The sequence below is a fragment of the Rhinoderma darwinii genome, chromosome 1 (genome assembly GCF_050947455.1).
Source record: "Rhinoderma darwinii isolate aRhiDar2 chromosome 1, aRhiDar2.hap1, whole genome shotgun sequence".
In the NCBI taxonomy this organism is placed as follows: Eukaryota; Metazoa; Chordata; class Amphibia; order Anura; family Rhinodermatidae; genus Rhinoderma; species Rhinoderma darwinii.
The window spans coordinates 276,234,841-276,259,593 of record NC_134687.1 but is presented as its reverse complement, the minus strand read 5'-3'; the positions used below and the strand labels follow the sequence as shown (position 1 = coordinate 276,259,593).

The window sequence follows — 24,753 nt, the reverse complement described above, 5'->3', positions numbered from 1 at the left end:
GTGACGTTCTACTATGGACGAGTCTCCACGTCATCCAGCACAAGGAGCCTTTTAGCCGGGGAGAAAGATGTCTGCCGTCGTGCTGCTGAGTGCTGCGCTCCTACTCTGCCTTATTAATCACATCCAGGCTGAAGCGGCTGGCAGCACAGAGGAGTTCGATGTGAAGCCCGGAGGCTTGGACTACACCTATACAAGAAGATTGGTCAGACGTGTTTATATTCTGTTTCCAGTTGGCATTACAGTACAACCTCATTGTCATGAGTAGCCTTCCAAGGGCTCATTGCTGAAACTAGCAGGTGGAACCAAGCCAGCTGTACCCTTATCTCCTAACAGCTGTCCCCATACTTCCTACCATTCAGAAAATTGCTCTAACCATAAGGATCATTACAACTTGCACTTCCCTAGGTGGAGAAATCCTCAGCCAATTCGCAGGCTGCCCTATTAGTTTGTTTCCATTAATACTCCGTTTATTGATCCAACACCTGGGCAGGATGGCACGATTATTGATGCATCCCTGAACTGATACATAATAACCTAGTGTAGTATCAGCCCTTCCCTGGTTGTCAAAACAGAAAAACCGTGCGTTCAGTTCTCCGGGTACATTGCTGACGTTTTTTAGTTTGAAGGGATGTAATACAATACTGAACTTTCCCAATTACCATAGATAATCAGGGGCCCACGACCCAATTCAACAGTCTGACTTGGAACTAAATGATGAGTTTGCTTGTAGTTCCATCTAATGTCTAGAAGGGGAAAGAAGATTTCACTAAAAACTTGGCAATAACCAAATATTACTAAATCCACAGCCGCTTTGTTATTTAAGGGGTATTGCTAAAATCATAAATGATCACCTATCCATGTAATAGGTGATGATTTTCTGATTTCTGGGGTCCCCACTGCTGGTACCCCCCCCCCTTGATTGTGAGAAGGGGGGGTCTTGAACCCACTAAGCCTCCTCACTGATGAACTGCAGTGAGGAGGGCATTGAGTGGCGCTGCGGTTCATTTATATCTAGTGGAATGACAGAAACAGCCAAGTAAAGTGCTCGGCTGTTTGTCATTCTCATGGACCGTGAATAGAGCGGCGGGCGCATGCTCGACCACTGCGCTATTCAAGATCAGGGGGTTTGGGTCCTGTGGATAGGTGATAATTTATGATTTTGGGGAAAAACCATGAAAGACCATACATGCAAAGAATGTCACCGTTTTACTATCTGTTGCGGAGTAGCTTATTCAAAGGTGGCAACCTTTTCAAACAGAAAAAAAAAAAGTTACTTTTTAATTTGAGAGGAAAAAAAAATTGGCCACTTCAAAAAAATATTTAATTGTTAAAAAATTGTAAACGATAAAAAAAATACATATATTGTATTAACGCAAGAAAAGCAAACCAAAAAAACTATAGTGAATTTTTTTTGTCCCCCCCCCCCACACAAAACATGCCCTTTTACTGCTATGATGACAGAAAAATATAAAAGTTAAGGCTCTTGAAATATGGCAACGTTAAAAAAACAAAAACTTTATTGTGCAAAAATACTAGACATAAAACAAAAGATAAATATTTGCTATCACCGTAACCCTAATGACCCCTAGAATAAAGTTCAAGCACTTTATATTGCACTAAAAACAGGGGAAAAAAAAAACAATAGTGGAATTGCTCCCCCCCCCCTCCTTTTCCGTCAAAACGACTGACACATCTGTAGAACCCGATGCACCCTTGTATAAGTATCATAGTGGATGGCAATTAAACACGAACGGAAGAGCACCACAATACATATCATTGATCAAATAGGGTTGGACGGGCACCGCTGGTATTCATTGTGCAACGGATCCATCACAGCGATGTAGCTACTGTAACGGAAGCCACGATCAGATATGAACAGAGCTTAAGTGTTCTTTTCAATAAACTTTACTTACAGAACGCTCTCTGGGCACATAATGATTGTCTATAGCCTGTGAGGCAGCCTGCTGCAGTGAAAACCGTCTTCTCCTTGTTAGCCTCTGGCTCCCCCTGTATAACCAGGGACTTGGTTCATTGACAATAGGGCTCTGTATGCGCGCTCTACTGTAAAATGGTGCACTGGTGGTTCCTCTAGAGAGCGGCCTGGAACAGGCATATTACAGATCTGTGTCTGCTGTTTGCAGTCACGGTTAGGGCTTATTCAGACGAACGTGATATACGTCCGTGCTATGCGCGTGATTTTCACATGCGTCTCACGGACCTATGTTAGTCTATGGGGCCGTTCAGACTGTCAGTGATTTTCACGCGGCGTATGTCCGCTGCGTAAAACTCACGATCTGTCCTATCTTTGGCCGTTTTTCGCGCATCACGCACTCATTGAAGTCAATGGGTGCGTGAAAATCACGCGCAGCACACGGAAGCACTTCCGTGTGACGTGCGTGATTCGCGCAACAGCAGTAAAAACTATGAATGAAAACAGAAAAGCACCACGTGCTTTTCTGTTTACAAGCAGTGTCATAATGATGGCGGCTGCGCGAAAATCACGCAGCCGCGCATCATATGGTGATGACACACGGAGCTGTTAAGTGCCTTTTTCGCGCGCAAAATGCAGCGTTTTTTGCGCGCGCAAAATGCACACGCTCGTGTGAATCCGGCCTTAGGGCTGGTAACCTTACGTTAGCTGAGAAGTCGCTATAGTTTGCCATTAGCCACGTGTAATAGCGAACTGTACTGCCAAATACCTTCATGTCTACATCCTTTCCCCTTAGGAAAACAAACTTAAATTGACCTTCATATCGTGGGAAGGAGTCCTTAACCCCTTAATGACCAGGCCATTTTGCACGTTAATGACCAAGGATTATTTTTTGTTTTTTCACGGTCGCATTCCAAGAGTCGTAACTTTTTTTTTTTTATTCCGTCGACATAGCCGTATTAGAGATTGTTTTTTGCGGGACGAGTTGTATTTTGTAATTGTACCATTTTTAGATGCTTATAATATATTGATTAACTTTTATTAACTTTATTTTAGGAGAGAATTGAAAATAAGCAGCTGTTCCAGCATTAATTTTCACATTATAAATTTACGCCGTTTACTATGCAGCGTAAATAACATGTTAACTTTATTCTATGGGTCGGCACGATTACGGGGATACCAAATATGTAAAGGTTTTATATGTTTTCCTATGTTTGCACAATAAAAAGCCTTTTATAAAAAAAAATTACTTGTTTTTGCATTGCCGCATTCCGAGAGACGTAATTTTTTTATTTTTCCATCGATGTGGCCGTATGTGGGCTTGATTTTTGCGGGCCAATGTGCCAATGTGTTTCATTAGTACTATTTTGGGGTCCATAGGACTTGTAGATTAACTTTTAGGGCGGGTTCACACATGGCGGAATTGCACTTAAATTCCGCTGCGGACACTCCGCAGCGTTAATCCGCAGCGGAGCCGTTTCTACATTGACTTTCACTTTAATTTCGCAGTGTTCGTTTACACGATGCGTACAATTCCGCTGCGGAGCATAGGCTGCGGAGCGGAATTTGGTGTCCGCAGCATGCTCTGTCTGTTGCGGAGCAGTGGCGGACTCATGGCGGAATTTCTCCATTGACTTCAATGGAGATTCAAAGTTCCGCAATGAAGTCCGCAGCTGTCATGCACATGTCATGTGTGCTGCGGATGCGTCTTGCTTTTTTTACTTGACATTTCTTCATTCTGGCTGGACCTATGTATTTCTAGGTCTACAGCCAGACTGAGGAAGTCAATGGGGCTCCCGTAATGACGGGAGCGTTGCTAGGAGACGTCAGTAAATAGTCACTGTCCAGGGTGCTGAAAGAGTTAAGCGATCGGCAGTAACTGTTTCTGCACCCGGGACAGTGACTACCGATCTCAATATACATGTATCTGTAAAAAAAAATGAAGTTCGTACTTACCGAGAACTCCCTGTTTCTGTCTCCAGTCCGGCCTCCCAGGATGACGTTTCAGAGTAAGTGACGGCTGCAGCCAATCACAGGCCAAGCACAGGCTGCAGCGGTCACATGGACTGGCGCGTCATCCAGGGAGGTCGGGCTGGATGCCGAAAGAGGGACGCGTCACCAAGACAACGGCCGGTAAGTATGAAAATCGTTTACTTTCACTAGGGAAAGTGCTGTCCCTTCTCTCTATCCTGCACTGATAGGGAGAAGGGAAGCACTTTTCCCGCAGTCCGCAGCAGCTAGTCCGCATCAATTTTCTGCACATTTTGTGCAGATCCGCAGCCGTAATCCGCAACCCGGATTAGGTGCGGCATTGATGCGGACAGTTGCGGAGGAATTCCGCCATGTGTGGTCATGCCCTTATAAAAAAAATTTATGGGGGGAAATGGGAGAAAAGAGAGAGTTTTGCAGTTTTTTGCGGGTTTTTTTGTTTTATTTTTTTTACGCCGTTCATCCGGCGGTTTAATTAATGTGTTCATTTTATTGTTCAAGTTGTTACGATCGCGGGGATACCATATATGTGCATGTGTTATTTGTTTTGACACTTTCACAAAATAAAAATAAATAACATTTTATTTGATTGTGACTAACTTTTTTTTTTTTTTTTTTTTAACAAACTTTAACTGATTTTCCCTTTTTTTTTTTTTTTTTTTTTTTTTAGTCCCACCAGGGGACTTCACTATGTAAAACTGACAGGCAATCTGTTAGGTAATGCCTCCGGCATGGCCTAACAGGCATTTGCTGAAGGCAGACTTGGGGGTCTTTGTTAGGCCCCCGGCTGCGATGGAAACCCGACGGCGACACGCGATTTCTTTGCGGGGGTGCCGATGGGGTGACAGGGAGCTCCCTCCCTCTGTCAAACACATTAGATGTCGCTGTCACTGTTGACAGTGGAATTTAATGGGTTAAACTGCCGTAATCAGACGGCAATAAAAACAGTATCGGAGTTTCGATGCATTGTGCATCCCTACATAGGATTAGGTCTTAGGCTGTGTTCGAACTCACATTGTGGCTCTGCCGGACCCGTTGTACAGCGGATATCACTGTCGACTTATAATGGGGTCCGTTGGGTTTCCGCTATGGTGTCCATCTGAATGCTCAATCTACAGTACATATGCCTCCCTGTTACACGGCTTTAGCGATCTGTCACTGGGCCACCATGAAAGTGTCCGCCAGGGACACGCTTCTTCTATAATCATGGTAAAAAGTTCATCAGATACTTGATCGATTGCTGGTTTAAAAATCGTCCATCAGCTGTTAAAAAATTGTTCCTTATAAAATTGTCATTTATCTTTTGCATAATTGTTTTGTTTTTTTTTACTAAATGTTTGTGTCTTTGATAACACATTTATTTATTTTGGTTATGGGTTCTCTGAATCCCCAAATGGTTGTTTCATGTATATATATATATTTTTTTTGTGTTCATTTGTAGGGTGACTTCTCCTGCAGTTTTTCTTATGCGGCTCAGGGAGGTACTAATGAGGTAAGATAAAGACATAAACCAGAAGGTATTCACTTGAAAATCCAGATTGGATTTGAAAGACTACTATAGCTATGAAGGAATCCAGTAATGAGCAAACCATTGAGTTTAGTGTGCAGATTACTAGCGTGGAACAGCAGTGTGACATGTGCCATATTTCTGAAAACCGTGCGTGCCTGTTGGGGTATACAGCACCGTTTTTATGTTCAGAGTCCTGGTGGAAAATGTTAAAAGTTCAATCTCGAAAACCACACTTTTTTTTTTTTTTACTGCCAAAGATTATTGTGGGGCCTTAAAGGGTCTTATCAGAGTTGTTGTGGTTTTTTGTTTTTTTTCAAGAAGCTGCAAACCGCAAACGTCATTAAATATACAATCGGTGCACTCCTATTCTTTCCCCTGCACTCCAGCTCTGGCGGTCCTACCGATATTTGGCTGCATCGTTCACGTTCTGCCCACATATACACAATCAGAGGCCTTAGTGGTCATGGGTTTTATTCCTGGCATAAATGCCAGCAATGAGAGCCAGGAATAAGACAAGCGCCTGTTATACCCCTCTGTCTGCTACCCACATGTAAACAAACACCTGAAGGATGGCTGGATGGACCGCTGATTGTTTTTCTTATTTTTAGGACATTTGCAGCCATTTGTGAAAAATTTGAGTTGGGGCATTGAGTGCAGAATGATGGGGGGGATTAGGGTATGTTCACACACGGCAGATTTGCTGCAGAAGTATCTGTGACTGAGAATTCGTTCCATACATCTGAATAGAGGTGTTTCTGCAAGTCCCATTCAGATGCATGGAACAGATCTGCCCGCCTGTAAATATACCCTTAAGCCTGGTTCCTACTTAGTGTAAACACTGCAGAATTTCCACAATGGAATCGTGTGCAGAAATTCCACAGCATTTACGGTAGCAGCAAAGTGGATGACATTTAGAAAGTCTCATGCTCGCGCTGCAGAAAAAAACAGTGTAAATGTTAATAAATTGACCTGGGGTGCAGAATTTAATTTCGCAGCAGGTCAGCTTATTCTGCGTTTTTTGTTTTTTCTGTTGCGGGTTTTCCCCATTGAATTCAATTTGCGGCATAATCGCAGTGATTACGCTGCAAAAATCACAACTCCAGAAAAAAAAACAAAGAAATCATACTTACCCAGCACGCCCTCCTTCTTCTTCTTCCTGCAGCCCGGCCTCCTGGGATGACGTTTCATCCCATGTGACCGCTACAGCCTACAGCGTCACATGGCCTGCAACGTCATCGTAGGAGGCCGGACTACGCGCAGAGAAGACGGAGGGGGTAAGTATGAGCGCTTTCTTCCACAGCGGAAATTCCGTTCCAAAAACTGCACCACACAGTGGTACGATTTTTCGGACGGAATGTACTGCAGGTTCCAGGTCGGACACGCTGTAATTTTTACACAGTGTATCCGACCAGTGGGAACTCGGCCTTACAGGGACACAGTTTCTTTTATTTCAGCAGATCGAAGTTGAAATCTCGTGAGATTCTCCTCTTCGAGATACCAACTCTTATGCTGGATTCACACGAGCATGTTCGGTCTGTAAAGGACGGAACGTATTTCGGCCGCAAGTCCCGGACCGAACACACTGTAGGGAGCCGGGCTCCTAGAATCATATTTATGTACGACACTAGGAGTCCCTGCCTCTCCGTGGAACTACTGTACCGTACTGAAAACATGATTACAGTACGGGACAGTTGTCTCGCAGCGAGATAACTATGATGCTAGGAGGCCGGCTCCCTGCAGTGTGTTCGGTCCAGGACTTGCAGCCGAAATACGTTCCGTCCATTACGGACGTAACATGCTCGTGTGAATCCAGCCTGAGGGGGAAGAGCTGATTCTATACAACATCTGAAAAGCAAAATGCTTGTATCAGTGCAAGATTAGGGGTGAGCAAATGAATTAGTCTTTTTCGTCATTTTATCGATTTGTTGGTCGATAGAATACAACGGTAGAATAGATTCCCCTAATTTTCTCATAAATTTGCCAAAAGAGAATCTCAAACATGGTTAACTCATCGTAATGATGGGTGATGGATCGGCAAAATATTTCCTCACCCTCAACCAGGAGCCTGAATTTTTTATGCTTGCATTGTTATTTTATCAGTTATGTAATAAGATTTTCCTAAGTATTATGCAGCCCAGCTAAATGAGGAGATGACGACTGCTTGTAAATGGTTAAACTGAGTCTCACTACATATACTCAGAGCCAGCAGCTCACACTGTGACAGAATTTTCCTCTGCTGCTTCTTCTAGCCTTCTGCTGCTCTATAATACACAGGAATCCATCTTACATGCTGCTAATATAAGGCCAGGATCACACATGCAGTTCTTGGCTCAGGTTTTTGATCCAAAGCCAGAAATGGATCCAAAAGGAAGGAAAAGGTATAAAGAAAAGACTGATGCATTTATTTTCTTTTGTGTCCACTCCTGCGTTTGGCAAACAAAAAATCTAATATATATTACAATTTGAAAAAGGTTTCATCTTTTGGTCCCCTATTACCAAAACAGAAACGAAGCGGCTGTAACAGCATTTACAGTAGCAGCAAAGTGAATAAGATTGAGACAATTTCATTGCCACGCTGCAGAAAGAAAACGCAGCGAAAATGTTTAGAAATTTACCTGTGGTGCAGATTTTCAATCCGCAGCATGTCTGCATTTTTGTTGCTTTTCTGTTGTGGGTTTTCCCCATTGAATTAAATAGGGATGTTAAACCCGCAACAAATAGCCAAGTGTTGGAACTTTTGTGGCCCATGCCGGCCTCCTGGGATGAAGTTTCATCCCATGTGACTGCTGCAGCGATTACATGGGCTGCAGCGTCCTCCCAGGAGGGCGGACTGCACGACAATAAAGGAACGCATTGCCATGACTATGGCCAGGGTAAGTATGAAAGGGGTTTGTTTTCGTAGCACTGCTTTTCGCAGCGGAAATTCTGCTAGAAAAACTGAACCACAATGTGGTGCCATGTTTTGGATGGAATGTGCTAAATGTTCTATGTCTGATACGCTTCGCAGTTTAACGCAGCACATCTCACCCGTGGGAAACCGGCCTTATAATCCAAGTTTGTCGGAAAACTGGTGTAAGGCTGTGTTCACACGTCGTGGTCAAACAGTTTATTTTTTTATTTTTTTTGTCTCAATATTTTGCAAATTATCGCCATTTTGTGAGAATCTCTTCAAAAAACGGAATGACCGAGAGGCGTAAACACATTCCTAAGGGTGTCAGTACGCTACCGCAGCATGGCTGCTGCATGTACGGGCACCTTAATAAATTTCTCCCACCTGTTTTGTGGGACAACTTTCTTTTGTCAGGCACACATTGAGTGTAAACCCTTAGACCGATATTCCTTTCACATACTCCAGAAAATAATCTGTGTAAAAATGTGTGTGTCTGTGGATTTTATAATCCGCAGCATGTCCATTATTGATGCAGATTCCACACTAAAAAAGAATTTCAATGGCGCTAATCGGTGTGCGATTCCTTCGCAGAAATCGGAGTCTTTGCTGCAGATTTTCTTCAAATACCATGGCCGTATGAACATACTCTTAGGCCGGGATCCCACGGGTCGGTTACGCTGCGTAAAACGGCATTGTATCCAACCTGGAACCCCCACCGTACATTCTGCAGCGGTCACATGGGATGAAATGTCATCCCAGGAGGCCAGACTGGAGGAAGAAGCAGGGAGTTCTGGGTTAGTGTGAATTTTAATTTATTTTTTCCCCAGAGTGCAGCGATTTCGCTGCAAAAGTCGAACACCTGGCTATCTGTTTTTGCATCTCCATTAAATTCAGTGGGAAAAAGCCTCAACAGAAAAGCAACGAAAAGGCAGCAAAAATTGACATTGGCATAAACTCCGCACTGCAGCTTTTTCGCATTTTTTTTTTTTTTCGCAGCGTGGGCATGAGATTTTCAAAATCTCATCTACTTTGCTTCTACTGTAAATGCTGCGTAATTTCTACACAGAATTCAGTTACGGAAATTCCGAAGGCGTTTACGCTACGTGGGAACCCAGCCTTAGGGTGCCCCTACATCATGTGGTAGTATGTCGGCAGCAAAAGCATACGCGCTTTTTGCTGCAAATTCCTGCGTTTTGGAAGGAGCGGTCTATGCCCAGGTTCATATTACAACTGGTAGGCAGTGAGGCACCCTATTCTCTCTTAGAAGTAATACTTCTGGGAGAGAAAATCTGTAATTCAGCATGAATTCTCACTGAATCCATGAGAGAAAATAACTCTGAGGCAGATGGAGGTACAGCATGGGCCCATAGCAGACTACGGGTACCTTTTTAATGTGGATCCGTCCCTGTACATGGGGCCTAACTTATAGAATACTTCTGAGGAAAAATGCTTTAGTAATTGCTATTACACTTTTCTCCCTGTATGGATTGAGAAGCATATCATTTCTATTTTACCTTCTAGTAGCAGCAGTCTTGTATCGTGTATTCGAGTTTATTTATATCAAAGTTTGAACAAACCTATTTTTTATCCTAATGCATTCACATACATTCTGAATAACACTGGGTTATCCCTTGCTAAGACTCACTGTCATGGTTGTTCCCTACAGAAATGGCACATGAGTATTGGAGTAGATGAGGAAAGCAGATATTTCTCTTGCTCAATATGGCGGTAAAGTATCAGATAGTCTTCTCTCTTCATTCCAGCCTTCAACTTTGTTTTATACTATAAATACACTTGTTTTTTCTCTGTTTTAGGCCACTGGGATCATCCTATCTGTATTTTATGAAGTTCAAAGCGGAAGTATCTGGAGGGAAAATAGAGTTCTGTGAAGCTTATGTAAGTGTACTTGTTTATTTTTTTTTAATAAAAATATTAATTAAAACTGCAGTGGCGTGAAAACGTCCATATTTATTATGAGGGTAGACCGAAGTCTTGATGAGAAATACAACAAATACGATGGCCTAAAAGTAGCCATTTGTGGAAAAAGTAGGTATATGTAGTAAGTGAATAGAACGTGAGAACCACTTCTCTATATCTGTATAGTTGCCTCATTAAAATTTATATTTCATGCAATCCTCCGTATAAAGCTCATAACTTTGATGTGATCGTTATTAGCTGGATCCTGTGTGTAAGACTGACGTATGCGGTTTAGACAGAACGATACAGCTTCTATGTATACAGGATACATTGAAGATGTATCTTTAAAATAAAACCTTTTTTTTTTTTTTTTTTCTTTTTTTTTTTTTTTTAAATAAAGGTACATTTAAAAGTTGTTCAAAAACACAAACCTTGATTAAAAAAAAAAAAAAAGCCTACATAGCCTTTTAAACGGGTATCACACAGCTCTGTGTTTATAGCTCGGCCACAGTGATGTTTCAATAAAATATTTTAATGAAATAACAAATGCAGAATGGGCCTTGATCAGTAGGGGTCCCAGTGATCCTTTTCTGATCCACAAGTGTTGGTTTATTCTAGGAATATACGAACACTTGCTGATTCAGGGAAAATTGGGTTGTAGTCTGATAATCATCCTAGTGCCCAGCCAATAGGGGTCATGGTCCTCTTATGATCTATTGTACCGGTTTTTTTTGGGGGTGGGGGGGGGGTTTGTGTTTTTTTATGTTTTTTTATTAAAAAAAGTAAATAACTTTTTTTTCATGCTTCTTTATATATGGCACAGAGTTGCAAAAAATATGAGTTTTATCTTTTTTATTGACATTCATTGCTCAGTTCCAAGCTCCCGTGTCACAACTAGGTGGTAGCTGTGCTTCTTCCATAGCAATTTCATAGTCAGGTCATATGGTGGTTGCGTTGTTCAATGGCTGTCACGGGTTCTGAAATTCTTTTGGACGTAACGTTTATGTGGTGACTGTCACTGCAGCCTACAGCCATTGGTCCCAGCGGACTAGTTGTCCCAATGGTGCGTGAAAGACCATTAAAGAGGCTCTGTCACCACATTATAAGTGCCCTATCTCCTACATAATGTGATCGGCGCTGTAATGTAGCTAACAGTGGTTTTTATTTTGAAAAACGATCATTTTTGAGCAAGTTATGAGAAATTTTAGATTTATGCTAATTAGATTCTTAACCCCTTAATGACCAGCCTATTTTAAACCTTAACGACCAAGCCATTATTTAAGTTTTTCCATCGTCGCATTCCAAGAGCTATAACCTTTTTATTTTTGCGTCGACATAGTTGTATAAGGTCTTGTTTTTTGCGGGACAAGTTGTATTTTTTTAATAGCACCATTTTGGGGTACATATTATTTATTGATTAACTTTTATTAACGGGGAAATAGAAAAACACCTGAAATTTCGCCACTCTTTTTCGCGTCTTAAATCTACGCCGTTTACCGTGTGATATAAATAACACAATAACTTTATTCAGCGGGTTGTTACGATTGCAACGATACCAAATTTGAATAGTTTTTGTATTTTACTACTTTTACACAGTAAAAACGCTTTTTTTTTTTCAAAATTATTTGTTTTTGTGTCTCCATATTTGAAGAGCCGTAACGTTTTTATTTTTTCGCCGATGCGGTTGTATGAGGGCTTTTTTTTTGCGGGAAGACTTGTAGTTTTTATTGGTACCATTTTGGAGTAGATGCGACTTTTTGATCACTTTTTATCACATTTTTTTAAAGTCAGTATTCACAGAAAACAGCAATTTTTCCATAGTTTTTTATTAAATTTTTTTACGGCATTCACCGTGCGGGTTAAATAATGTAATAGATTTATAGTCGGGGTCGTTACGGACGCGGCGATACCAAATATTAACTTTTTAACTTTATTTTTTTTTTTAATAGTAAAGCAGTTTGTAAGGGGAAAAACTGGGTTTTTTTTTTTAAATTAACTTTATTAAACTTTTTTTTAACTTTTTTTACTAGTCCCACTAGGGGACTATAATATGCGATTCTGCGATCGCTATTCTAATACACTGCAATACTTTTATATTGCAGTGTATTACTGCCTGTCCGTTTAACACGGACTGGCATCTGCTAGGTCATGCCTCCGGCATGATCTAGCAGGCATTCACTCCAGGCAGACCTGGGGGCCTTTATTAGACCCCCGGCTGCCATTGGAGACACAGACACTCGGCGATCGTATCGCCGGGTGTCAGTGGGAGAGAGAGGGAGCTCCCTCTCTCCAAAACCACTCGGATGCGGTGCACGCTATTGTGCACCGCATCTGAGGGGTTAAACGGGTGAGATTGATACTAATATTGATCTCACCCGGCAGAGCAGGGACGCTCCCAGCGCTCAGCTGCCTCTGGCAGCTGAGAGCAGGGAGATTTGACAGCTCCCTGCTCTGTTTACTTATTCCGATGCCGCGACGTATAAAGTCTATGGCATCGGAATAAGGCCCGTTAGTGACCGACGTAGAAATACGATGGGCCGGTCACTAACGGGTTAATAGACAACTGGGTGTTTACCTTTTGACCAAGTGGGCGTTGTAAAGAGAAGATTATGATGCTGACCAATCCGTGTCATACACTTCTCTCCATTCATGTCCATCTGTATTCACTGCACAGCGTGATCTCGTGAGATCACGCTGTGCTGTCACATACACCCACATTAACTTTACTGAAGTGTCTTGAGAATGAATAGACATTGCTTCTGGCCAGGACACGATGTCTATTCCCACTCCCGAGACCTCCGTAAAGTTTGTGTGAGACTCAATCACAGCACACTACGCGGAGTACAAATGTACATGAATGGAGAGAAACGTATGACGCTGATTGGTCAGCGTCATACACTTCTCTTTACAACTCCCACTAGGTCAAAAGGTGAAAAACGCCCAGTTGTCTATTAAGAAACAAATTAGCATAAATCTAAAATTGCTCATAACTTGCTCAAAAATGATAGTTTTTCAAAATAAAAACCACTGTTCTCTACATTACAGCGCCGATCACATTATGTAGGAGATAGGGCACTTCTAATCTGGTGACAGAGCCTCTTTAACCCCTTAACGCTCCATGACCTACTATTAGGTCATGCTAACTGTAGCGTTCGCGCTCAGTGACCTAATAGTAGGTCATGGAGTAAACACGGCGCCGTTCGCGCGGGGCGCGTTCATGAGCTGTGATAGCTGCTGTTTCCGACAGCAGACTATCACTGCTCAATGTGCCGGGACCGATCGCGGAGCTCCCCCGCCGATTAACCCCTCAGAAGCCGCGTTCAATAGCGATCGCGGCTTCTTAGGGGTTAATCCGCCATCGCCGGCCTGCTACACGATAGCGGCCGGCGATGGTGACTATGGCAACCGGACACCAAACAATGGCGTCCGGCTATGCCATAGACGGAAGCCTAGTGGGTCCTGACAACGTCAGGACCCACTATGCTTGCTGTCAGTGAGTAGCTGACAGTTCAAATACACTGCACTACGCATGTAGTGCAGTGTATTAGAATAGCGATCAGGGCCTCCTGCCCTCAAGTCCCCTAGTGGGATAAAGTAATACAGTAAAAAAAAAGTTAAAAAAAGATGTGTAAAAATAAGAAAATAAAAGTTTTAAAAGTAATAAAAGTAAAAGTCCCACTTTATCCCTTATCAGTCCTTTATTATTAATAAAAATATATAAACAAACAAATAAACTATACATAATAGGTATCGTCGCGTCCGTAACGGCCTGAACTACAAAATTATTTTGTTATTTATTCCGCACGGTGAACGCCGTAAAAAAAAAAATGAATAAACCGTACCACAATCACAATTGTTTGGTCACTTCACCTCCCAAAAAATGGAATAAAAAGAGATCAAAAAGTCGCATGTACCGAAAAATGGTACTGATGGAAACTACAGTTCGTTACGCAAAAAATAAGTCCTCGCACGGCTTTATTGATTGAAAAATAAAAACGTTATGGCTCTTAGAATAAGGTGACACAAAAAGTGAATGATTGTTTACAAAACGTATTTTATTGTGCAAACGCCATAAGACATAAAAAAAAACTATAAACATCTGGTATCGACGTAATCGTATCGCCCCGCAGAATAAAGTGAATATGTCATTTATAGCGCACGGTGAACGCAGTAAAAAAAAAAGAATAAAAAAACAATAGTAGAATTGCTGTTTATTAGTCACCACGCCACCTAAAAATAGAATAAAAACTGATCAAAAAGCCGCATGCACCCCAAGAAAACTACAATGAATTCCTCAAGGGGTCTAGTTTCCAAAATGGGGTCACTTTTGGGGGGTTTCCAATGTTTTGGCACCACAAGACCTCTTCAAACCGGACATGGTACCTAATAAAAAAGAGGGCTCAAAATCCACTAGGTGCTCCTTTGCTTCGGAGGCCGGCGCTTCAGTCCATTACCGCACTAGGGCCACATGTGGGATATTTCTCTAAACTGCAGAATCTGGGCAATACGTATTAAGTTGCGTTTCTCTGATAAAACCTTCAGTGTTATAAAAAAAATGGTATAAAGAGGATTTTCTGACAAAAAAAAAAGTAAATTTCACCTCTACTTTGCTCTAAATTTCTGTGAAAAACCTAAAGGGTTCATAAACTTTCTAAATGCTGTTGTGAATACTTTGAGGGGTCTAGTTTCTTAAATGGGGTGTTTGATGGGGGTTTCTAATATATAGTCCCCTCAAAGCAACTTCAGAACTGAACTGGAACCTAAAAAAATAAATAAATGAGGCAATACTTCGCTTCTCACATTATACTGATAATGAGCCGTGCCCACCCCGAGATTACCCCAGTTTTGACCGTTTGTATAAACGGAGACCCCTATTAGACCGTTTCAGTGCCCGGTTTTCCCAAGCATACACCCCCGAGAAGTGTATTTCTATTGATGAGTCCCTGGTACATTTTAAAGGGAGGGTTCAATTCCGCCAGTACCTGCCGGGTAAGAGGGCAAGGTATGGCGTGAAGATGTATAAGCTGTGCGAGAGTGCATCAGGGTATACCTACAGGTTTAGGCTATATGAAGGAAAGGCCACCCCCAAACCAGACTGCATCCTGGACTACAATAGGTACATGGGAGGGGTGGACTTGTCAAATCAAGTCCTGAAGCCCTACAGCGCCATGCGGTGTGGTATAAGAAGCTGGCCGGGCACATCATGCAGATGACTTTGTACAATGCGTACGTGCTACGTCGATGTGCAGGCCAGACGGGAACTTTCCTGGAATTTCAAGATCTAATCTTTAGGGACCAGGAAGGGGGGGCACCCAGTACTTCTGGAAGCGAGGCCACACGCATCGTACCAGGGCAACACTTTCCAGGAGAAGTTCCCCAAACCGGTGGAAAGGGAAAGAGTCAAAAGAGGTGCAGAGTCTGCTATAAGAGGGGGATAAGGAAGAACACAATATACCAATGTGACACGTGTCCCGAAAAACCAGGGCTCTGTATAAAAGATTGTTTTAAAATGTATCATACATCCCTTGATTTTTAATTTACCCTGATGCACTCCGCACAGCTTACCCCCCTCATCTTTCCCTTCTGAGCCCTGCCGTATGCCCAGGCAGCTGATAACAGCCACATGTAGGGTATTGCCGTACCCAGGAGAACCCACATTACAATTTAAGGGGTGTATATCTCCGGTGGCGCATGCTGGGTACACTATATTGGACACTGAAATGGCATATATATATATAAAATTGCAAATCTCACACTGCACCATCTGCTGCGCATTATCTTTTACACAGTACCTGTGAGGTCAAAATGCTCACTACACCTCTAGATGAATGTCTTAAGGGGTGTAGTTTTTAAAATGGGGTCACTTCTCGAGGGTTTCAACTGTACTGGTACCTCAGGGGCTTCTGCATACATGACTTAGCACCAGAAAAGCTCCAGTAGGCCAAATGGTGGTCCTTTCCTTCTGAGCCCTCCCATGGGCCCAAACGGCAGTTTATCACCACAAATGGGGTATTGCCGCACTAAGGACAAATTGGGCAACAAAATGGGGTATGTTGTTCACTGTGAAAATAAGAAATTTTGATCAAAAATGACATCTTATTGGAAAAAATATCATTTTTTTCATTTCACAGCCCAATTCAAATAGGTGCTGTGAAAAAACTGTGCAGTCAAAATGATAACAAAAACCATAAATGAATTCCTTGAGGGGTGTAGTTTCCAAAATGGGGTCACTTCTGGTGGGTTTCCATTGCTTTGATACCTCTGGGGCTCTGCAAATGCGACATGGCACCCGAAAACCAATCCAGCAAAATCTGGACTCCAACAAACACATAGCGCTCCTTTCCGTCAGAGCCCTCCCATGGGCCCAAACGGCAGTTTATCACCACAAATGGGGTATTGCCGCACTAAGGACAAATTGGGCAACAAAATGGGGTATGTTGTTCCCTGTGAAAATAAGAAATTTTGATCAAAAATGACATCTTATTGGAAAAAATATCATTTTTTTCATTTCACAGCCCAATTCAAATAGGTGCTGTGAAAAAACTGTGCGGTCAAAATGATAACAAAAACCATAAATTAATTCCTTGAGGGGTGTAATTTCCAAAATGGGGTCAATTCTGGTGGGTTTCCATTGTTTTGATACCTCAACACCTCTTCAAACCTGGAATGCTGCCTAAAATATATTCTAATAAAAAAGAGGCCTCAAAATGCACTAGGTGCTTCTTTGCTTCTAGGGCTTGTGTTTTAGTCCACGAGCGCAGTAGGGCACATGTGGGACATTTCTAAAAACTGCAGAATATGGACAATGCATATTTAGTAGTGTTTCTCTGGTAAAACCTTCTCTGTTACAGAAAAAAATTGAATAAAATTGAAATTCAGCAGAAAAAATGAAATTTGCAAATTTCATTTCCACTTTGCTTTAATTCCTGTGAAATGCCTGAAGGGTTAAAAAAACTTTCTATATGCTGTTTTGAATACTTTGAGGGGTCTAGTTTTTAAAATGGGGTGTTTTATGGGGGTTTCTAATACATAGGCCCCTCAAAGCCACTTCAGAACTCAAGAGGTACCTTCAAAAAAAGGCTTTTGAAATTTTCTTAAGAATATGAGAAATTGCTGTTTATGTTCTAAGCCTTGTAACGTCCAAGAAAAATAAAATAATGTTCAAAAAACAATGCCAATCTAAAGTAGACATATGGGAAATGTGAACTAGTAACTATTTTGGGTGGTATAAGCGTCTGTTTTTCAAGCAGATGCATTTAAATTCTGAAAAATGCTATTTTTTGTAAATTTTCTCTAAATTTTGCAATTTTTCACAAATAAAGACTGAATATATCGACCAGATTTTACCACGAACATGAAGCCCAAAGTGTCACGAGAAAACAATCTCAGAATCGCTTGGATAGGTTTAAGCATTCCGACGTTATTACCACATAAAGTGAAATATGTCAGATTTGAAAAATGGGCTCTGAGCCTTAAGGCCCAAACTAGGCTGCGTCCTTAAGGGGTTAAGGAAACTGTATTTCTCCTGATAGGGGATGGAGCTTCAAATCTTCTGCCTTCCTTAACCGGCATAAAGCTTAAGATTTTTGTCCCCTAAAATTTTAGTTCAAATGTTGTAAAAAAAAAAACAACTTTTTTTTTTGTTTAATTGCAATACACGTAGACTTTAATTTCCCCCACTACTGGCCACCAGGGTATTCTACCATTACCTGATTGAACAGTCGGTCAGAACCTGGGGAAACCCCTTTAGTGTTGCCATGAGCAGTGTTATGGGGGTGTTGGACTTGGCTCCTAGTCTGAAAATCACAATCAGAAATTGGAGCGGACATCCCAAATATTCTGTAATTGGCATAACTGATCTCACTATTTGCACAATATTTTATTATTCACGGCATAAGTGTTTTACCTTTGCAGTTATCAGAAATGCTTATTTGAATAAGCTAGAAGTATTTTATAATCGTCCACAAATGTTGTTTTTTTTTGTAGTATGAACATTGTTAGCGTTATCTGTCCAATGTACATGGACTAGATTACTTTTAAATGTGCCCTGATATGTTAGAAGGGGAAAAAAAATAATTTTTTTTTCATTACTGTATTCTTTTCATTTTTATTAAACGGGTTATCTCAACAGAAAACACTGCTTTCACTGGCAAAATATGTTTTCAGGTGCCGCTCTTCGGGTATGTTCACACAGAGTTTTTTGACGAGTTTTTTGAGGCGGAGGCTTTTTTTTCTCCCGCAAGCGGTAAAACCGGCTCGCGGGCGAAAGAGGGGACATGCCCTATCTTTGGGCGTTTACGCCTCTGACCGCCCATTGACATCAATGGGAGGCAGAGAAAGTGTATTTTGCAGCGTTTTATGCCCACGGTGCTCAATGGCTGCGGGCGAAAAACGCAGCGAAAATCTGCCTCAAACTTTCACATGGAATTTTGAGGCAGATTTTCCGCCTGCAAAAAACTCAGTGTGAACCTGGCCTTACTGAGCAGCTTTGCTTTCTGGCTTATAGAGGATGTCTCTATGATGTCCATATGCACTAATAGGGTATATGTACAGGGGTTGTCTTTGTGAGACAACCCCTTTTAAGACCCTGTTCACATAGTTTTTTGCAGGCAGAAAAATCTGCTTCAAAATTCTGTCTGGAATTTTGAGCCAGATTTTGATCTGCCTGCACGCCATTTGCCGCGTTTTTCGCCTGCGGCCATTGAGCACTGTGGGCAAAAGACACTGCAAAAACCGCTTTTTCTGCCGCCCATTGACGTCAATGGGAGGTCAGAGATGTAAACGCCCAAAGATAGGGCATGTCGCTTCCTACTCGCGGGGAAAAAAACGCCTCCACCTCCCACTGAAATCAATGCGAGCTGATTTCAGGAGTTTTTTGCCTCAGTTTCCAACATGGTTTCTGCGTCAAAAAACTGTGAACAGGGTAACCGCTAGTTCCAAATATTCTGTAGAAAATCACATCTATCTAAGCAACCAAATATAAAATGGTCCCTGTGTCATTAGATGGCAGATGTCTTCTATTCCTTTACATAACGGTTTATCTTGTGAACTAGTGCAGACCACTAGAAGTTGCCCACAGCATTCCAAAAAGTGTACATACAGTCTAAATTCTAGCTTTTATTCCTTTTCTAACGAAATCATGTCTTATTTCGAAGTCTCAGGCAGACAAACCACTGAAAAAGTCAGAATATGAAATAAAGGATACAACTGGTGAGTCTGTTAGATAGTTTAACAATTTATTACATTTTGTTTTTATATAACCTTTTGGTTTTTAAGAGTATTGTGTATAAAGAAGTACATAAAACGAATGGTACTGAATAGGGATTAACTAAATCAAGAACGCTGATGTAAAACATACACGTAACATTGGCCCATCCACAAGGAATGCCTCAATATATAGGGAAATAATTTAAAAGATGATACAAGAGTTACATAGACCGGCAGTAACCACACATACTAGGAAATGGTTCTTTGGTGGTCTCATTTCGGTCAGTCCACAGCCCTAAAAAGAATCCTGTGACAAACTCTACAAACCCTCAAACAGGAGTCGGGCTGCATGATTCTTTTTAGAGCTACTGACTGGCTGATACGGATTATGTGACGTCACAGAACCAGGCACTTTGGGGGCTGTCTAGTGGTTGCAATTACTAATGTATCGCACCCATAATCTAGTTTAAAGTGTCATAGTGACGTGTCTTATTAAAACATATCCCGTTATTTTCAGGATAGATCCTCTTTAACTGAAAAATAATTACCCCCACAAAAAAAAAAAAAGTACATCTAACTAATTAAAGAAAAAATGTAAAAATGAATTGCATTATAGGGCTACTGCAGACTTAGGCCCCATGCACACGTCCGTGCAGTACTTACGGTCCGTAAGTACTGCATGGACTGGCCGCGGAATGTCATCCGCATTTGCGGACCGTGCTCACAGTAATAAGTATAAGCACACGGTCCTTAGGCTGGGTTCACACGACCATGTTACGTCCGTAATTGATGGAACGTATTTCGGCTGGAAGTCCCGGACCAAACACTGTGCAGGGAGCCGGGCTCCTAGCATCATAGTTATGTACGACGCTAGGAGTCCCTGCCTCGCTGCAGGACAACTGTCCTGTACTGTCATCATGTTTTCAGTACGGGACAGTAGTTCCACGGAGAGGCAGGGACTCCTAGCATCGTACATAAGTATGATGCTAGGAGCCCGGCACCCTGCACTGTGTTCGGTCTGGGACTTGCGGCCGAAATACGTTCCGTCCATTACGGACGTAACATGGTCGTGTGAACCCAGCCTTAAATGCGAAAATAGTACATGTCCTATTTTTTGCGGCTCGTTTCTACAGCCCGGACACATCACACAAATATACGGGAAGGTGTCCATGGCCAATAGAAATGAATGTGTCAGTATTTTATCCACAACTACATATCCGTAATTGCGGATGAAAAGGACAGACATATGCATGGGGCCTAAGGAAAATGCCTGACTCCCCACAGGAGTAGAGTCCAAACTGTCCAGTAGCTAGTCATGCCCAGCGGTGACCCCATAAATCTTAGCAACATGCAGTGAAGAGCCACAAGATCTCACTAGTTATCTCAAGATCTTGTGGCCTTGTCTAAAAAGATGTCTGTCTATAGCATTTATATAGCCATTATTGATGTATACATGTATGCGCCTACATGCTTATAAAAGGACTAATAACTAATTGTGGTCTCCCTTTTCAGTGTCCGATGTTTCTGGCTCCTTCTCTTCATCTCTTTCCAAGCTAACAATTATGGCAAGGTCGACTCATGCAGAACTGTGAAATTAGATTGCCATGTCTTCTGTATATGTCATATGTATACAAGAACAATATTGTTTCTTTTTGCACAAACTGTACTTAAACTGTACTTAAACACATTAGAGGGGATCTATCAAAACTTGTGCAAAGAAAGTGGAGTAGTTGCCCATGGCAACCAATCAGATTCTGGCTCCTTTTTTAGAGGCCCTCTAAAAAATGAAAGCAACCTCATGGTTGCCATGAGCAACTTCTCCACTTTTCCTTTGCATCAGTTTTGATAGATCTCTCCCATTTATTCCACCATTTCTGTTTACGTAAAGCTTACTATAGTTGTACTGACTTTTTTATTATATATTCTCATTACCATCAGGGCTGCCAACCTCCCTCCTTTTTTTTATTTTTTTTTGTCTTTTCCTGGACAATAATCCTAAAAATAAGAAAAATAGGTCTGTACTAATATAATACCGTAGCAGAATTTACTGTGAACAATAACCAAACCTTATCCAGCTTAAAAAAAATAATATATGGACCAAAAGTTCTCTATCTGTCCACGAATTTATAGACCGTTGGCAACCCTGATTAACATAAATACCAGCATGTAAAAAAAAAAAAAAATGCATCAAAATGAAATTATCTTGAAAATCAAAATTTTATGATGAATGTGTTTATTTGAAAAACTTGAAATACATTTTTTTTATTATATCTGTGTTTACAACATTCTCCCACTCTTGCTTGTTTATGTATTTTTCCTTAAAAAAAACAACCAAAAACAATTCCTGGAATCTTAAAGTCTCAGTTACGGTTATGGTCCCACATACCATTGGATTGCATTAGCTATAGACAACCAAAAAATAAATATATATGCTTAATCTCTACAGGACCATGCGCGGTTAAAATCATAGAAGCGTTAATCCTTTCCCTGCTGGGTTTTTGGCCAATTTTCACACTTTTTGACGTGTGAATAGTAGACGCCCGGAACATTGTGAAAATGCCACAATACTAATAGGTGTCTAAATACAATTTCAAAGCACAGTTTTGTAAATCTTGACCCAAGTAGAGCCTTAGACACACAGTACATCTTGAACTTTTATTTTTAGAGGTGCTGAGCTCATACATGCCACTTATGTACATATCTAAACAAAATCACCAGAACTAAAAAGTAACACCTTTTTATAAATACAGGGATCAGATGCCTTGAAAAATGTGTTGTTGTCCCCCCCCCCCCCCCCTCTCAAACCCTCTGTTTCCTGAAAGCAGACAATGGGAAGAATGTTAGTCCTATCTAGTAGTGTACAGTCAAAACCACCTTCATGCACCAAATAAGTATTTTTTTAAAACTAATGCATAAAACTTGTTTCCAAACAGAGGCGTACACACAAATTGCCTTAAAACAACTATATCAAGATGTGCAAAGTTTGTATATACCAAACCTCTACGAGAGCTAGTGCACACAGTAAATGCTGAAGCAGCAGACATGCAGCATCGGGTCCATGAATGCAAATTTTAATAAAAATCTATATAGTACTCCTCAAACAGCAATTGTACAACCAAAATCAACTTATTAGTGTGTCTCCCCCCCCCCCCCAGAAAGGACACGAATATCATCTATAAAAATACAACTTGATAACTTACATTCAACCACTGATTTTTATACGACTCTGTTTATTTTCAGTGGAAATTGCAAAATCAAATCCAATTTTGAATCAAGTCATTTTTATTTTTTCTGTAAGAAATTTGTGATATAGCACAACGCCCCAAAGACATAATCCCCCCTTCTTCCAGAGCAAATATGACCATGATTACACATTATTCTGACATAAAAATACAAAAAACATTGCATAGCATGTGCAGTTCCAAAATACCTAAATATGATTACCAAAATCTCACATAGGCCAACAAGCTACACTAAGCAGCACACATATACTAGAAAGCCATTACGGTCCAGAACGCATCTCGGCTACAGCATCAGGCAAGGAATTCAGGCCCTGTTGCAGAACCCAAGGGGACCATATTCTATCAAACTTGTGTTTAGCATTCCTGGATGTATAGATGTTTTTCCATAGACGTTAGCCAATTGACTTTATTACAAAATTCTGACAATGTAGGGGGTCTATCATCCAGCTAGTGTTGTGCAATAAGTGTCCTAGCTACATACAACATACGAGCAACAGCCAAGGTGACCTGCTCAGAGACAGAAATATCCTCCACGTACCCCAAAACACAAACAAATGGAGTGAAATCTACCGATACCTGGTACACAGAAGAAATAAGGTCCACTACCTCAGAACAAAACTGCCGCAGTTGTATACATTGCCACATCATGTGTATCAACGTGCCTGGTTCCCCACCGCATCTGGGACAAGCTGAGGAAACCCAATTTCATTCAGAAACACTGGTGTTCTATAAACCCTATGTATCATAAATAAATGAGAGCTAAGATGCGCCTCATTCATGGACAATCTAGGAATCCGTGACAAAATATCATCCCACTGAGTCTCTTCTATGGGCCCAAGATCGCTTTCCCATTTACCTCTCAAAACAGAAGGAAAATGAATCTATGAATCTCATCAAAAGACCTCTGTATATACGAGATATAAGGCCAGAAGTGTGACTAGCTGTGCCGTTAACTCCGATCAGGACATTGTCCATTACTGTGATATCAGTAGACCTACTCTCAACGCCGTACGCGTGCCGAAGCTTAAGGTATTTATAAAATCGAGTATGAGGAAGACCAAATTCTGACTGTAGACATGAGAATAACTTGGTCTTGATTCTCCAACAGCTTTTCTATTCTACGGATCCCTTTGCTCTTCCACAAAGCAAAATCTGTTAGTGTATGCATATGAGACATCCACGGTGTATCCCAAATAGCTGTATACTGCGTACATCCCGTAATACCATGCATATGCTTAACACACCACCAGACCTTATGCATCAAATACAATGTTGGATATTTTTTAGTATGCTGTTTAAATTTATGTGCCTCCAACAGTGAATCTGTACATAGGAATTGTTGGAGCATCAGCTTAATGGAATCAACTGAGTCGGCAATATCCCAACCTCTGAGATGCTGCAGCTGAGAAGTCAAATAGTATAATCTAGGATTAGGAACCGCCAGGCCTCCGTCTGTCTTATCTCTTTGCAGAGTTTCCAACTTTATGCGTGCATGCCCTGTATTCCAAATAAGAGATCAAAATAACATGTTGACCTTATAAAAAAAAAAAAAATGTTGTGGTAACCAAATAGCAGCATTGTGCAGAAGATATAACAACTGAGGCATCCATATAATTTTGATTAAATTTCACCTGACAATGAGATATAATTTACGCCACACCTCTAACTTAAGTTTAAACCTGGCCAGTAAGGGAGTAAAATTTAATTTTCAAATCCTCCATTTTAATGGATATTTCCACACCTAGATATTTAAAGGAAGTAACACACTTCATAGGGAGATCTTCATATGTCACTTGTGCGGGTGCATCATCCACCCGCATCAGAGCAGAATTGGACCAATTAATGGTCAATCCCGAGAATTGACCAAACTCTCCAATTGTAGATATCCAAGGAGGAAGCATCATCTTCCAAAAACAGTAGCATATAATCAGCATACAACGCTAATTTATCCTCCTGTTCCCCATGACGAAACCCAACAATATCTACCGAACCCCGGATCAAAACTGCTAACGGCTCAATAGCTATGGCAAAGAGCAGTGGAGAAAGCGGGCAGCCCTGCCGCGTACCT

General features: G+C 41.3%; 1 protein-coding gene across 1 annotated transcript; it reads left to right on the top strand.

The window, feature by feature from the left end:
* MYDGF (myeloid derived growth factor) lies at positions 1-21,728 on the top strand. Its single transcript, XM_075864272.1, has 6 exons — positions 1-202; positions 5,361-5,411; positions 9,986-10,047; positions 10,134-10,215; positions 19,392-19,446; positions 20,956-21,728. Exons 1-6 carry the CDS (start codon positions 68-70, stop codon positions 21,033-21,035), a joined length of 465 nt encoding a protein of 154 aa, XP_075720387.1. The 5' UTR covers positions 1-67; the 3' UTR covers positions 21,036-21,728.
* Positions 21,729-24,753: the final 3,025 nt, after the last annotated feature.